This window comes from Oreochromis niloticus, linkage group LG15 (assembly GCF_001858045.2).
Source record: "Oreochromis niloticus isolate F11D_XX linkage group LG15, O_niloticus_UMD_NMBU, whole genome shotgun sequence".
Classification (NCBI taxonomy): Eukaryota; Metazoa; Chordata; class Actinopteri; order Cichliformes; family Cichlidae; genus Oreochromis; species Oreochromis niloticus.
The window spans coordinates 32,474,172-32,490,683 of record NC_031980.2 but is presented as its reverse complement, the minus strand read 5'-3'; the positions used below and the strand labels follow the sequence as shown (position 1 = coordinate 32,490,683).

At 41.4% G+C, this 16,512-nt stretch overlaps 1 protein-coding gene across 2 annotated transcripts; it reads right to left on the bottom strand.

The window, feature by feature from the left end:
• Window positions 1-738: 738 nt before the first annotated feature.
• LOC100707733 (angiopoietin-related protein 4) lies at window positions 739-4,773 on the bottom strand. Of its 2 annotated transcripts, XM_005454015.4 has the most exons (6): window positions 4,644-4,773; window positions 4,005-4,208; window positions 2,164-2,701; window positions 1,823-1,930; window positions 1,643-1,730; window positions 739-1,246 (listed from the first exon to the last, which is right to left on the bottom strand). In XM_005454015.4, exons 3-6 carry the CDS (start codon window positions 2,602-2,604, stop codon window positions 1,068-1,070), a joined length of 816 nt encoding a protein of 271 aa, XP_005454072.1. In that variant the 5' UTR covers window positions 2,605-2,701; window positions 4,005-4,208; window positions 4,644-4,773; the 3' UTR covers window positions 739-1,067. The 2 variants fall into 2 exon arrangements, with proteins under 2 accessions (XP_005454072.1, XP_005454074.1); XM_005454017.4 differs by lacking the exon at window positions 4,005-4,208 and having other exon boundaries at window positions 4,644-4,748.
• Between the last annotated feature and the right edge of the window lie 11,739 nt (window positions 4,774-16,512).

Below are 16,512 nucleotides of genomic sequence, written 5' to 3'. Positions count from 1 at the left end.
ATATTCTCCCTTAGTATCAACTGGGCCCTGTTTAAACACCACAGCCTACGTGAGTCTTGTTGCTGACCATGTGCCTTTATGACCACACTGCCTCCAGCAGGATAACACACCGTGACACAAAGCTCAGCTCATTGCAAACTGGTTTCTTGATCATGACATTAAATACCCTGTGCTCAAATAACCTCAACAGTCACCAGATCTCATTCCAGTCCCACATCTGTTGCGATGTTGCTGAACTGGAAATTTACACCATGGATGTGCAGCAAACAAGCAGCAACTGTGTGATGCTGTCAGGTCAACATGGACCAAATCTCTGAGGAATGGTTTTAGCAGCTTGTTGAACTTGAGTCGTTCTGAAGGAAAACCGGGGTCCAACCTGCTTCTAGCAAAGTGTAACTAATAAAGTGGCCACTTCTTCCTTCTTTGCTCCCACCTCTAGGTGGCATCAAAACTTGAGTATCTCTCATGATTTTCATTGTTTTGGCCTCAATTCAATTTGGCTTCAACTTCACTTTTACAGTTGGGTTTAAATGCAGTTTAATAGCTGCTCATTTGTGGAGCCAAGTTTCACTGCATACAGACCCACACAATGACAGAAATGAATGCCTCATAAGTGAATAATTCTATTTGTTTATCAAACTGAAATATAAAATACACAAAGAGCAAAGTCTAGACTGTCTTCCTGGAGTCACATCATTCAGCCTCTTCAACCATAAACAAAGAGCCAGGACGTCCTGGTAAGATAAACTTAAAAGTTTTATTTCCATCCACTTCATATAAAATATTCAAAGTTTTGTACAAATCCATAAAATAAGAAACTGCACATTATTTAAGTACAAAACAAAACAAATGGATAAATCCCTTATAAAGGGAATAAAGTTACACCCGTCAATATGACTGAACATGTCCACTGAGACAATGAGTTATCGCATGGCATAGCATCCATGTGTCTGACCCTGCAGCGAATCAGCAGAGAGCAATGATGTGCGTGTAAACACTCAGTCTGGTTTTAGTCCTTCAGTAGTTCAGTGTTTAAGTTAAAGTCATTCTCTCCTTATTGCTCTGCTTTAATGATTCGGGGATGCTGGTGTCATTTTTAGATGACCGGCGTTCAGAGAGTTGCTCTCTTGCTCTGTGGCCTTGGAGGAGGATGCCGCCTGCTTCCAGAGCTGCTGCCTCCTGCTCCTCCCGTCTCTGCTGGCTCGCTGCCCGCGTACGAGGAGATCATCACGGTCTCCGGCCAAACCTGAGAGGAACAGAAGAGTGATGAGTTTGAGGCTGCACTTTGCATTTCTGCTCACAGTTTGGCGTTTATTATTAATCTTTGGGAAACTTTCTCTACCCTAAAAAACAAAAGTATGTGCAGTCAATGTGTTTTCAAAGCTGCTGCCCTGCTTTTCCCTGATCTTTGGACTGTCCTTGCACAGATCTGCCAACGAGTCAGCGCTATAAACTCAGGCGCAAAGGTGAACCTCTTATGTCACTTGTTATGATTCATGTGTAGTTCATGCATGTCTGCGCTCACCGCTGCAAGTTTTGTAAAAAGAAACTTGATGTCTGAAAGTGCTCTGAGGGTCTAAACTCTTCTGAAAGCAGCACACACACACGCACGGCTTTAAACTTCAATCAGCACAAATCTTACCTGATTCTGTGTGGATCTGCTGAGCCTCGCCCCTCAGTGCCATCTCTTCGTGTTTCCTCCTGTGCGCCTTTACTCTCTTATGTGAAATCTGCAGGACACACAAACGTTCGTTAAAGTTCGTTTGCTCTAAACTCCCAGGTGCTGGAGAACACGTGGATTTGTGGATGTGGTGCGGCTCACCTTGTTCTGCAGTGCTTGTAGTTGCAGACTCTGCTTCTCCAGTTTGTCTTGCTGCAGCTTGAGTTTCTCCTCCAGCTGGTCCACGCGTTTGTTCTGAGCCAGCAGCAGCTGGAGACAACAGGGAGAAACATCATTAGCTTTATGTCACGTACAACATCCACCTGTCTGGGATGGGAGGTGCTTAAATTTGGAATGAAGTATTATTTAAAGAGGGAACTCTTAGTGGCTGCAGCTAAAAGGTTTAAAGGGGCTATTCAGGTCTATTAAAATGGGCGTGCACTGCTCTCATGTGTCTACCTGGTTAAAGAGCAGCCACAAAAGCCCTCTTTCCCCCCTCTCACCTGGATCATTGGGACTCCTGAGTGACCGCTGTCGTTGCTGTCCAGCATCCTCTCTGTAAGCGCTCCCTGCAGCCAGTCCATCCTGGAGTTTAAATCCGCTGTCTGCTTCTTCACCTCCTCAGCCAGCTCCGCCAGCCTCTGACTCTCCTCCGGCCCCTTGCTTCTGGCCTTCATAGCTTCATCTTGCTCCCGCTGCTTCCTCTCCAGCTCGGCCACCGTGCCGTTGAAGGCCTTCAGTTTGGTGTTGATGTCGCTCATCTGGGCTTTGGCCTTGTCCACGTGCTCCTTGAGGCCCAGGCCAAGCTGGAGGAGGCCGTGGGCCACCACATTCACATCGTCCCACGAGGCCTGTTTCTCCCGGGCTCTCCTGTCAGTGGGGAAACCGACTGCTGCGTGCACCAAAATGGTCACGAGGAGGATGAGAAGTTGAGGCATCTTCATCTTTGTAGGCCCGATCTGGTGTCAGTGCTGCGTCTGAAGTCTGTCTCTGTCTGTTGTGTGTGCTGCTCACTGAGAGGCACTGAGGCTTTTTATAACTCTGGTAGGAGAGGAGGAGGAAGAGGGGGCGGGGAAAGTCTCACAGTGAGCAAGATGATGCAACGAGGGCCTGAATTTCTGGTTATACACTCACTGATGCAGAAACATGACATGTTTACAGTTTTAGTTTTGAGGCTTAGTTTAGTCTTTTTATGCTGATGATGTCATATTTTTGCCTCTTATTCCCACTCTGTTGGTTTCATTTGCTACAAAAACACTTTGACTCCCCGCTGTTCTCACTGCTGATTCATTTACAAATCAACCTTTTGTTTTATTATTTCTATAACATCTGAATAAATGCAGATAATTTCCAACAGCTCAGGGCTATAAAACTTTCCCTTGAAATGACCCACAAATCCATGTGCCATTAAATGCAGTTATTTCTTTTTCTTTTGATTGCTGTTTTATTCAATCTTAAAAGTCCTTTAGAAGTCTTTAAAGTCCCCATTTTCACATCTGATTGGCCTTTAAGTCCGTCCCTAAAACAGTTTCACCCAAAAACCAATGATTCCTTTTGGATTTTTTCACATTTAAGACTAAAACTCTGATAACTGAATGCTGTTAATGATCTCAGCGGGTGAAGTCAACCAGTTGCTGAATCAGGAATGCTGGTGAACAACAGAGGCTGAGGAGTCACTGTGAGAAGTAGGGGAAAGTTCAAGCCTTCGGGCCCTTTTACATACTCGTTCCTGACAACAGAAACCCTGCTCACGCAGACATGAGGAACGTGATGCTGATGTCCTGCCAGGCGCTCAGACTCACACACGTACGTGTCAGCGGGTCACGGCTCCTGTTTCACATTTAATCACACATTTAGCTCAGATACTGTACTTCTCTCAAACCGTTAAGCAGTCATCCGAGGAATATGATGAAATGCACATGTCCAAATGTTTCTATACCCACTGTATGTTAAGGTATCACCGGATGAGAGTAAACTTGGGAGGTTTCATGCTGCGGGGAAGAGAAAGGCTGGAAAATGCAAGGACAGCGAGTATTATAGAGGGATAAGAGAGTCAGCCAACAAATGTTTGTGTTTAACTAAAAGGGCAGTGTGGTTAATGTTTGACTGGAGTCACTGAGTAACAATGTGTTGTTATGGTGGAAAATAAATACTGAAAAAAAAATTCCTTTACTTGCAAGTAAAAGTGAAACCCTCACTTTGACTCAGAAGAGCAAACTTGCATTTCCACTGGACATTTTGTCCAATTATTAAAAAGACACGTGCTTCTCCTTCAGCCTCTTTTAAACCCTTAAAATTGTTGTTTATTCACATGTGTCATTATGTAGAGGTGCACTTCTCATACCAGCAGGATTTGAGTTTTTACATGATGAACCTCTGCAGGGAGCAGGGTACTTCCTGGATGCTGGACACCCGGTGCACGTAGGCCTCCCTCCCGCTGCAGTCTGCTGTTTTGCACGTATCCTCCGAACCCGCTGCACTCAGCTTACGTGAACCAGACCATTGTCCTCAGTCGGCTGCACAGGCGGGTCTCCGTCCTTACTCAGCTCTATCAAAACACAATGTTCGCATTAAACATGCGTGCTGCTTGCATGTAGCTCCCATGCCTCGGCTCAGTTCTAATAGTAGCTGTTTCCCGTGAGGTGGGATAAATGTGGCCCTGCGTGATGCAGGGAGCTGCAGGAGGGTCAGCACAGCCAGCAGACAGAGGAGGAGGACCTGCGTAAACCTGGAACCAGTTTTTCCAGTCAGTCTGTGCTTCACTTTGGATTGACTCACTCAGCATTTTGGGAACTAAAACAGTGTGTATACAGAAGGAAACAACATATGAAAGCTGGAAAATTTCTGACGTCTGTTAGTTAGCAGGCAATCATCTTTAAAATTAAAGTACTTGAAGCTTCGAACATTTGTATTTTGGCCACCACCACGTTAGTTTCTTGAAGCCAGAGGTTACAAGTAACGGACTAATAAACTACTCACTCACCAAAACTGAAGCATAAGCTTCTGTACCACACAGCAACTTTTGATATCAGTCAGATAATCCATTCAAATCCCTTTTGTAGTCAGCCTCAAGTGGCCACTAGAGGAACTGCAGTTCAAAGGCGGCACCTCGATTTAAGCCTCATGTTGTGTTCCTTTCATGTCAAATAGTTTTGTTTTTTTGGTCAGAAATCTATGGTGGCCCTGAGAGGCCAAACGGACCAGTTGCAGAAACCCAAAACATGGTAGGCGTGTTTTGTCATGATTCATATAATACTGATGACGGATTTTTAGGCTAACACACTTACCTCTCATCTTTTCTTTCCTCACAAAACCGATAGATCCTCCACTTCTTTAAAGTGTCCCCCAGCGCAATTCTTAGCATATTTTGGTTCCTGCAACTGGTCCGTCGGGTTATTGTCTCCCCAGAAACACTTCCCTTGTGCTTTTGGAAATCTGTTTTTTCCTATTTCCGTTGTCGTTTTTCCTATTTCCGTTGTGTTTTGCGTGCTTTTGCAGCGTTTAAGTTGCAGTCTGTTTGGCTTCTCGGGGGCCACCGTAGAAATCACCATTTATCATAAAAACTGTAATAACACATATAGTATCACTACTTCTCCAGTTTGATTTTTCAAAATAAAATGATGTTCTTGTAAACGTTTTGACTTTGATTTGTTATTTATTTTTTGATTTGTAGGTTTTATTGATCTGAGCTTGAGTGTGAGTTCTAGAAATGATTGTAACCAAGAAATAATGAGATGAAACACAGCACACTGTTGATCACATACTACTTTGGGTCAAAGTTACCGAGTTAATTGTTTTGAAGCACAATCATAATCTAGACTCAAAAACATATTTATGTCAAAAATGCTGAAATTTGATGCAATTTTGTAATTTACATGAGTAGAATGTAAAATGTTAAATTTAATGAACTCTGGTCAAATTAAATTTGCTTGATTGCTCTTTATTCAGTTTATACCAAACATTTTTTCTTTAGTGAATAATTATTTAAATAAATAAACCTTTGATTTTAAATATTTCACTTCTATTTAACTAAAAATTATTGCATCATGCTTATGAGTTTGTAAGTTTAGCACAGACATTTGGTTTAAATCTTACATTTTAATGCTACAACCATTATTAAATATAGCACACTTCACTTTCATCATGTATTTAATTTGGTACTGTGGCAAGTTCAAATCTGGAGTGTAATCGCCTCCCTGCGTATTTCTTTTTAGGCTTTTATATGACGACACCACCATAAAAATCAACGCTGTGCAAAGATAAAAGTGTTACATGATGTGTAATTTACTGTGTCTATCTTTGAAAGGACCTCCATCATCACAGAGCTGGATAGCGCTGTCTGTCTGATTACAAAAAAACACAAACATCAGGCTCTGTTCATCTGCCGTTTTAAAATCTCAAACTTGTAGGAAGTCAAAACAGCTTCTGTTGTCTAAAAAAAAGCCCTGAAACCTCCTTCCTTTGTTTATTACCCATGAGGGCATGGTAACTGTGCAGATTACAGCCACGCAGCATGTCCCGTCAGATCTGCATGTACAGTACATGAGTTTCCAGAGCGGGGGATCGCAGGGAGGCGGTGTCCTCAGGCACCAGTGGGTTAGTGTGTGAAAGGTGAGGATGTTGCTACACATCTGGTATGTTGCATCAGCCTCTAGTGGTCATGAACTATTCCCGTACTATTCCCCTTGAGCTCTGTTTGAGCCCAGACACGCACAGCGGGAGACCCAGAGGAAGAGCCGGGACTCTGAACCCAAGCCTCTAAAAACAGGCAGAGGCACAGCAGCTGGATCAGCATGTAACCATTATCTTGTTTAGTAATTATCAGGAAACTCAAACAAGGAAATTCTCGAACAACCAACTTCAGCAAAGTGTTATTCATAGAACTCTGAAAGGAAGTTTTCAGACTTTAAAGGAATCTGGTTGTGGTGGCCAATTACAAGGGTCTTAATCCCAGGTCAGGTGTTGGGTAAGTGGCATAAAGATGAGACAAGAAGGCTAAATAAGCACTGTCCATTTGCAGCTTGGTAAACCCAGTCCTTTATTTTCTTTAACATATTGTGCTATGGCTGTCATCATTCCATAAAGCTCAGAGATTTCAAGGTATTTGTCTCCAACCTCCACTCCTGGGATATGGTCTGTTTCTTCCATTTTCATGTCAAATGTGTTAAGAGGCCTTTCTTACTTGGCTGTAACCAGAGGTCCCCCTAGCTTTATTATCCTTACCTTGATGCTGACCTACACAATGAATTTACTTTACTGAAATAGCTTGAAATTTGATATATATGCAGGGAGTTAAACTGATGCCACTCTCAAACTAGTTAAAGCCAAGCCTATACAAATAATACAAAATGTATACAGGTTTCTGCGAGAAGGCATCACTTACCTGCATTTTCATAGGAGTCCGCAGACATTTGAACAGTGATCACCAAGATCTTAAACTGAAGTCTGAACTTTATGGGGAGCCAGCGCAAAGACGACAAATTAGGTGTCACCTGAGACCACTTGGAGGACTTGGTAGGTACCGTCGCAGCTGGATTTTGTAACCGATACAAAGATGAAATCCTGAGTCCAAGATACAGTGAATTACAATAGTCCAACAGTGAGTTGGACCAGTCAGTTTCCCAGTGTTAAGTAAAAGATCATTAGCAGCCATCCAGTTCTTAAGGATAGATATATTTGGAAAAGACATTTACAATTAGATATCATCCACTTAACGATGATATGAAAGGTGCAGAAGATGATAAATACAGTTCAAACAGTACGGGCCCCAAACCAGAACCTTGAGGTACACCATAGGACAGAGTGGCAGATGAGGAGACGTAGATAACACCGTTAAACTGAGGAGTACAAGAACAGTCTATTCACCTGCACCTCTCTTTATTAAAACGTCGATTTGTTTCTGAAGAAGATAAATCTCCATCATAAAAATCAAGTCTGATTTCACTTTTTGTTTAATTTCATTATATTATTGATTCATTTAGAGAGCCTTCATGTTAGTCTGGCTCCTGTTTTTCATGTCAACTTTTGGCAGAGAAGAAAAGTGGGTGAAAGGTAACCCTCGCGCACAGCTCGCGCACAGCTTCATGTGTTGATGTCATGTGGGATTCATTAAAAACAGCTGTTATTCACAATTGCAAGGCTGCTGCTCCATTCGCTGACTTTCTTCACACTGACCTTTTACCTAGTTTCCACACTCTCGCAGCATCCCTGTGTTACAACTCACTTTGGGACTGGTGGTGTTTTTTCTTTTTTTTCTTTTACACTTTCTGAATGCACTTTAACCCAGAAAGCAGCACTGTTTCCTCAGGGTGTCCTCCCTCTGATCAAACAGAGGAGCAGGGCCAAAGACATGCAAGTCAGAGGTTAGATTTGTGTTGACTGCAAAAACATGCTGACTTTTCGTGTTGATGTGAGTGTGTTAATTGGATTTTATGGCTGCTGTAAATGCCTGAGCATAGTAAAGTAGCACTTTGTCTATTACCCAGTTTTCCTAACTCTGTGTAAAAGCATCAATGTGTAAATGTAAACACTTTCCAAGAATCCACACTCGTAGAGAGGGACAAGAGAGAAGTTTCACACTTTACTGGAAACATTACGTTATTTTTTTAAGGTAAAGCAAACAGATGTTTTTAAATAGTATTATGATTAGTTTTTATTCCTTGAACTATAAAAGTAGTACTTCATTTTTACCCACTTCAGGATATTTAAGATCCCCCCCCCAGAGGTTTCCAGGCACCTCTTCAAAAGCTTCAGCTTGTATTCATGCAGATTTTGAAGTTCACTTGGATCGTTGTCCTGGTGTAAAAGCAAGTATCTTCTTTAGTCCCAGACATTTGCATCCAGGATTTGTTGGCATTGTGTTGCAAGGAAAAACATGCATCTGTGTGCAAAACAACATGTCTGTGACTTATCTTCATTTCTGCTTCCAGCCCAAACAAACTTCCCTGTGCAGATGTTACTTTTGCATAATTCTGGATGAGATCACAGATACGATCTGAAAATGTTCTTTGATATGTTGTTTTGACTCCCTCTTTGTTTTTATAAGAAAGGAAAAATCGCACAATGCTGTGTCTCGACCTGCGTTGCATTCAGCAGTTCAACCAGTAAACACTAAAATGACAAGAGGGAGGAAAGGTCACATCAGATGAAGGTAAAACACAGAATAGGACCATGTGTGTAGTCCATATGCTGGTGGTGGTGGTGGTGAAGGTTGTTTTGGAATAGCTGATGGAAATTTTGAAAGTCACTGGACATCCAAGAGGAGGAGGAGGAGGAGGAAGTGGCACAGTGGGAAAAAATAAGTGGTTTAAATCACTGAGCTTAAAAAAATGTGGGCAGGAAAAGTGACGGAGAAACAAAAGGAATGAGGGACAGATTTTCTTTATCAAACATTTGTCTAAGCTTCATTTAACATCATTTCCATGAGTTTTCAGTCAGTCTGGAAATGTCATTAATCAGGACAGGCCACAGCCCGCCTTCTAGATCCTAATGACTCATTTAAGGCTTAATGAGGCTCAGTGGAGAAGTGAATGCTTTATAAGTTTGTGAAAAACATGAATAATTGACACAAGGCACACTTCAGTCATTGTTTGGTGTAGCAGTTACACCCTTTCACCGAAAAAAAAGGCATCTTAGGCTGTTTTCATCTGAATTTCATCACTGAAGTAATCTGCTGTGGGTGTGGTGCGCAGTATGCTTGTTGTTCTTCTGTAAACGGACCACATAGGACCACATTCCCATTAAAAAGATTCCCTTTACCGAACCTCTGTGGGACTTTCCACTCTGATTTGTGGTTGCCAGATTACTAAACCCACAAGTTTGAGTTCCCCACCCTGTTTAATAGTCTGATACTGGTCGCACATGTTTCAGCATACTCACACTCAATAAAAAGAAGCAGGTATATTTTTGGTATTAACCAGGTTTTGATTCAGGGGTTCACTGCACCCTCCATCCCGTTACTTTGGGCTCTGATTGGTCATGACTTCTCCTGGCAGGCCATGCTGCTGTTTTTACACAGCTCACCTTTTACCCAGAAACTGGGAGGAAAGCCCTCACATGTGCGAAAATGAACAGAAAACAAATAATAAGTGTTGGTTACCGCATGTGTAGAGATTAGGGTCATGGCCAAAATCAGCCCTCTGGTGAGTGTTTGCATTTTCTCTGAATATTCAAATTTCATGGGATTCATATGATATCCCACAAAGCTCTGTTTGTGAGCAGCTCAGAAGAAATCAATAAAGTTTTTCAGTTTTTAAAAATGTAATCTTAGTGTTTTCTAATCCAGAAAGCCTGACTGAAATGTTAGTAATGGATACGTTTATTAAAACACTAACATTAAGACTGCTAACAAAACGGGTTTAATTTATGTAACTTTTATCATTTTAATGTGATTATGTAATGTTTTGTGAGTGAGTACTGTGAAACAACAGTTTGTTTCCTGAAACCATGAGTTAATTTATGAGTTTGACCTCATATATCTTCATTGTTCTAGTTTTTGTAACTGTTAATGTTTCTTTTTGTAATGTTGATCTAGGAATCATCACCAACCAGAGGATGAATCCACCTGACTTTGTTGAGGCTGTCATTTTTCCTACTTTTCCTGTGAAATATTTACAAACTGCATGGTTTTTGACGTTTCTGTCTTCAGATTAAATTGTTTGAAGCACTTCTGTGAAATCTATGGATACTAATGTTCCCATCAGGATGAACTGTACTGACTCAGGAGAACTCCGGGCTATTCTTGTAGCATAACCATCATATCAGAGAGCTCCAGAACTTGTTTGAACAGAAGTTTTTTCCATTGCAGCATCCAGAGCTGCTAAAGTGTATTTTCACAATAAAAGAGGTAATCTGTTGTGAGGCACGTTTAAATGACTCATTGTTATAAAGCAAGAGGGTGATGGAGAGTTTCCTAAATTATTGGACTAAAATTTATTTTTGATGTAATAATTCTTGTAAATGCTTCCCATTAACCCCTAACGAGAAAACACATAATGATGCTGAGAGTGATGGAAACTCTTTTGGTTATAGGAGTTCCCTTTTCTGTTAAATGTGAATTTTCTTGTCAGTGAAATGCTGAAACATTTGAAAGATAATAACTTATAAATAAAGTAGAAATCAGTCATTCTTTTAAACAGGCTTGTTCTTATGTGGCACTTTTCTGCTCTGGTTTATACAACATGCCTCATTCACACACACACACTTTATTCTGAGATTCAAGATTCCCACTCACATGCTATTGAACACACTGCAGAGCAACTTGAGGTTCAGCATTATGCTCAGTGATCTTTTGACTGGAGCAGCCAGGGATCGAACCACCAACCTTCAGATTAGTAAATGACCCATTCTACCTCCTGAGCACCCTCAACACCTTAAGCCAGTGGCTCAGAGAGCCTCGGCAGGTGAGGCATTTAATGAAGCTGACTTTTTTTTAGGGAAGCTTAACAAACTTCAAGAAGCTAAAATGGTGTCATTCTTGACATAAAGGTCTCCTGTGATTCCGACTCTTCTTCTCTGATCGAGTTTTAAAGGAAAAATGGTCAATGACAAAATAATCATTACTATGATGTAGAAATATGAATCTGTAGCCACTTAAACTAGAAGACTGCGTCAGTTATTTATTTTGTAAGCTTGTTTTTCTTGGAAATTCTGAGCATTTATGTGCACAGAGGCATCGAGACCAATGCAAATGTGTTCATGACTCCTTCCTGTGTGGCCTCATTCTGACTCTATTTGAGACCCGAAGTGAAGAAAACACGTTTTGCTGCCAGTGTTTTCTTGGACTTTGATGCGTACTCTGACCTGATAGACAGGTACACTCCTACCTCCATCCTGTACGTACCACTAACCGCTCAGCAGGGAAATGATTTTACAGGTTATTGTTCTGATAAAGAGCTGCTGCTGCTTGGCCTCCAGCTTTGTTTTTCCTCCCTGGCCGGTAATAGTGTACAAAGGTTTCTACAGTGTTACCATGAAATGCAGCAGTGAGAGAAACAGCAGAAAGGAGTGGTACCACTGATGGTACACAACGTGCAGCAGTTTTTATTGCAGTGTTTGTCAGCATTATAATCATTTCTTGGTTGGGAACATGCTGTGATCTCAGGTTTGTGTTTACAGGTGGTTTCTCTGCCCCCAAGTGGCCACATTTTTTTTCTTCCATCATCCATGAACTGATTGTTCTGGTGTTTTACTCAAAAAATACAAATAATTTCCTGATGAACTTCTGTTTTAGTAAGATCAGTGAAAATCTACCAGGAGAGTCTCCTCTGGTGTTGCACAGAGCAGGCGTGGAGCTAAAGCAGAGTGATGATAATTTCCTGGCTTTGTCATGTTTAATGCACGTTGCACGTTCGCTCTTGAAGACAAACCATCGCACTCATGGAAGTAATGACTCACTGAGAGAAACCTTGCCAATGCACAAACAACCAGCAACCGCCCTGTGTTTCTGGTGGGATGAACTGGGTGTTGATAACAGAAAACCTTTGATTTGTGGCAATATTAACCAACAAAAATGTTATGATATATTACCACATGTCCTGTGAACAGCTTAAAAGCTTCAAAAGGTCCTTGAGAGAGACATGGAAAGAGAGGGACTTTGCCCACTAAAATCAAAGCTCTTTCTTGGGCATAACGGAACTCCAGATTTTTTCTCCCACACATCTGTGTCTAAAAAAATGAAAGGTTAAAAGGTTGACTTTAGCTGATGGCAGTCCCCTCTTCTTTTAGGAGGATGAGGGTGTGTCCATCTTTTTTAGGCATGATCCAAGTCACTGTGAGTGTGACCTTCTGAACCAGAAGTCATGCTTACCTGGAGGAAAAAGAAGCCATAAAATCTTTCAGTGCTTCCAAATTACTGCAGCTTCCTCCATCTGTACGATCCATCAGAACATCTCCTCATGCGAACTCCTGCACGTCTGTGACTGTGGCTGTAAGAAGAAAAACAGCAGCAACCTGTAGGAGACGTGCAGAACCATTAGCATGAAAATGCACTGGTATACTGAAATACTTTTTTAAATTTTAAGCGCCTTGAGGCGACTTTTGTTGTGATTTGGCGCTATATAAATAAAATTGAATTGAATTGAATTGAATTGAATTGAATTTCAGACCATTTCTACAGTTTACAGAGGTTACAGCTAGGTGGGTCATGTAGGTTTTATTCTGTCAGTTTCACTGAGATGATCTGGTTCACACTGCGGTTAGGACCACACACAACAAAGAAACAAGTGAATGAGTGACTAAGTAAGTGACTAGGGTGCCAGACGGGCTGGTTTGAGTATTTCAGAAACTGCTGGTCTGCTGGGATTTTCCCACACAACCAGGTTTACAGAAAATGGTCAGAAAAAGAGAAAAATATACAGCTCTGGGTTTCTCTGGGTGAAAATGTTGATGTGAGAGGAGAGTGGCCAAAACTGCTTTGCAGATAGGAAGGCAACAGTAACACAAATAACCAACTGATAAAACCCAGGTAAGGAGAAGAGCGTCTCTTAAAAAAAAAGGAGAGAGTGAGGGAAGACAAAGGGCCCTCTTGCTCAACCAGGCGAGATGTACTCGTGCCTCAGAAGAGCATCTCTGAATGCACAACATATTAAACATTTAAGCTGACGGGCTACCGCAGACCACACCAGCTTCATTCTCTATCAGCTCTGAAAAATAAACTGAGGCTACAATTTGCACAGGCTCCCCAAAACTGAACAATTCAATTCAATTTTATTTATACAGTGCCAAACCACAACAACAGTTGCTTCAAGGTGCTTTATATTGTAAGGTAGACCCTATTAATAATACATCATACCTACAGAGAAAACCCCAACCATCATATTAGCAAGAACTTTGGCGACAGTGGGAAGGAAAAACTCCCTTTTAACAGGAAGAAACCTCCAGCAGAACCAGGCTCAGGGAGGGGCGGCCATCTGCCACGACCGATTGGGAAAAATGTAACATTGTGTAACGTGTAAGATTGGAAAAATGTAAAATGTTTGGTGTGATGAGTCTTAATTTCTGCTGTAGGGTCAATATTTGGCAAAAACAACATGGATCTATCCTGACTCGTATTAATGGTGCAGACTTGTAGTGTGAAGTAATACTGTAGGGGAAATTTTCTTATCACACTTTGAGCCCCTTAGTACCAACTGAGCATTGTTTAAATGCCACAGCCTGCCCGAGTATTGTTGCTGACTATCTTTATCCCTTTATAACCACAGTGTACCCATCTTCTACTGGCTGGTTCCACCAAGATAACACCCCTGGTTTCTTTGGGATTTGTGACGATGTCAATGGAAAATGTCATGTCAATATAGACCCGAATCTCTGAGAGTTTTTCCAGCAGCTTGTTGAATCTGTGCTTTGAAAGAAAAGGCAGTTTTAAAGGCAAAAGGGAGTTCAACACTGGCAAGGTGTAACTTCTTTTTTAACTGAATGTATTCACTTGAAGTCATTGTTTGTTTTTGCCTTGTTTAATTGTAGAGACCAAAAGTTTTATGTTTTGATCCAAGTAGGGGAAAGGGTTAGCTGTGTATGAGTGTTTCTTAAGAAGTGGACCAGGTCACAGGTCTTCCTAACAAGATCACAGAAGCAGCAGCTTTGGTATTTCTAAGTATCTGTTCCTCCAGGGTGGGATAGTTTGGCTCCAGAGATATGAACTGTTGAACTGCACTGCTCTTCCCGTCCAGAGCCTGCAGTGTTCTCAGTGTTGTGTTGCTCATTAATGTATTGACACAGTGTCATGTCGAACCTGCTGGGTCACACTGACCTGAAAGCATTGTTGCTTCAGCCTTCCTGTCCAACAGCTCACACTCCAACTTATATAAGTCAGATCCAAACCAAGGTTCAACACCTCTGCAGTGTTAAAGTTTTAATTATTATTTTTTATTTTTGATGGTTTTTGACTCTGTTTCACAAACTGCTTGCCTCTAACCCAAAATTATACTAACAAAATCAAACAAACTATCTTGCCAGCTATCCCCAGGTTTCAACATCTCATGTGCTTCTCAGAAGTAGTGATAACAGGTTTCATTATAACCACATTTAAAGGCAGTTTGACATTATAATCTCAAACATTTCTCTCTGCTTCCAGGTTGTTTAAACACTTTTTATCATATTTTTGTGTGTCAGTCAGTAATAAGTGATACAATATGTGTTCTGTAAGAAAACCATGAGCTGAGATTTTGATGATTGTGATTCTCGTGTGTACTCTCAAAGCTCTTCCTAAAAGGAAAAAAAGAAGAAAATGTAGCTATAAAGTTTTTTTCTTTCATTAAAATAGCTCTGTTCTCTCAGCCTCATCCCATAAAGACTTTGTGAGGTGAAGAAATGGTCATGTCATCACTGTGAACTGTGTAAGTTCCCCATAAAACAGGCTTATAAGCAAAAAGGAAACTGCTTCAGGAGAGGGAGAGGGGAACTGTAACTAAGTCAAATGTTCCTTTTTCTCTCATAGTTTATGATTTGTTATGGCAGCAAAAACAAACCAGATGCTGGATGGTCTGTCTTCCCAGCAGCAGAGAAGGAGTGGCATTGTTCCCCTGTTGTTTATAGATTTGGATGAAGGATGGCAATTTCTAATACTGGCATATTTAAACACCTTTTATTTCAAAAAGAAATGAAAGCAAGTGAGAAAGAGTGAGGAAAAGGTAGGCAGAATAAACTAAAGGTAAACTTCATGTAGTGTTAACTGCTGGGCATAAAAAATAAAAGGAATAAAAAATTATTCAGATTTAGCAATCATTTATCATTTTGCCAAGGCCCCTGCTTTTACTGCAGTCTGATTCACATGATACCGGACCTTTACAAGATGTTGGGTCCACAGGAGGGTGGGCCAGTGTGGCTCCCTCAGGCTGAGCCTAGCTGGGCTTCAAGGCCCTTTGCTTGGTCGTGGGTCCAGGGTGGGGCCCTAGTAACGATCTGTGCAAGGTAATATGCACCACTGATCTTCTATCTTGGTCTTGGTCTGGCCTGTCACCAAGGACCAATTTGTCTTGGAAGACCCTATCTGGGGCAAATTTCTCCTGACCACATATTTCCTGGTCTCTGAGCACAGACACAACTTCTCCACACTAAAAAGGAGCAAGTCGAGCCATTTCAAACACAATTGTGGACAACATCTAGGTGAGATGTTTCAGGTAGGCCCAACTGGGAGCCAACCCAGGGCATTATATCTTTTGGCTGATATGGGAACGCCTCAGCATCCACCCCCAGCAGAGCTGGAGGAGGTAGCAGATGAAGGCCTGGGTATCATTGCTTAGACTGCTGCCCAGTGACCTAAAACAATGGATGGATGAATAGTTAAACCCAGTAATAACAATTTATACTACACTTTCCGAGAAAACCAACTACAGCTCTGTGTGATATGAAAAAGATATTAAATGGTTGAGAATGAGTGTATTGTTTTAATTTTAATATGTTGATTGTTTGAGCTGATGCACAAATAAGAAACAGGTTGAGTAGACTCCAACAAAAATTTAGGCCCAAAATTTGAGCCTCAAGGCCATAGAAACAGATTTCACAATAAATTGCTGTGTAAGCTTAACAATGGTTACAATTCACCATTAACAAGGTTATTAAAAAACCAGTGAACCCTCAGAGACACATTTGAGAGCTGAAAGTACAGAGTAATGTTGCGTTCATTTGAGGTCATTTCTGTGGGAAGAGAATCCCTGTGGACAGACCAGTCATCCATAAAAGTTCTTGGATTAAACCCTCCCATAACCAGTGACAGCAGTAGTTTCATCTTTGGAGCCATCAGTTTGATTACCAGTATGAAAGAGCTGTTAGGTTTGGACCCAAACTTAGTCTTCATAATTCCTAATTGCATGCGTATGTTTGACTCATGCACGAATACTCCTATAACCCCCGTT

Bases quoted from the DNA above. Each gene is read 5' to 3' on its own strand.
- LOC100707733 (XM_005454015.4), bottom strand. From the start codon at position 2,604: ATGAAGATGCCTCAACTTCTCATCCTCCTCGTGACCATTTTGGTGCAC. The intron at 1,931-2,163 runs GTGAGAGGGGGG...TGTTGTCTCCAG, and splicing joins CAGGAGTCCCAATGATCCAG to CTGCTGCTGGCTCAGAACAA. The intron at 1,247-1,642 runs GTAAGATTTGTG...TGTTCCTCTCAG, and splicing joins GCAGATCCACACAGAATCAG to GTTTGGCCGGAGACCGTGAT.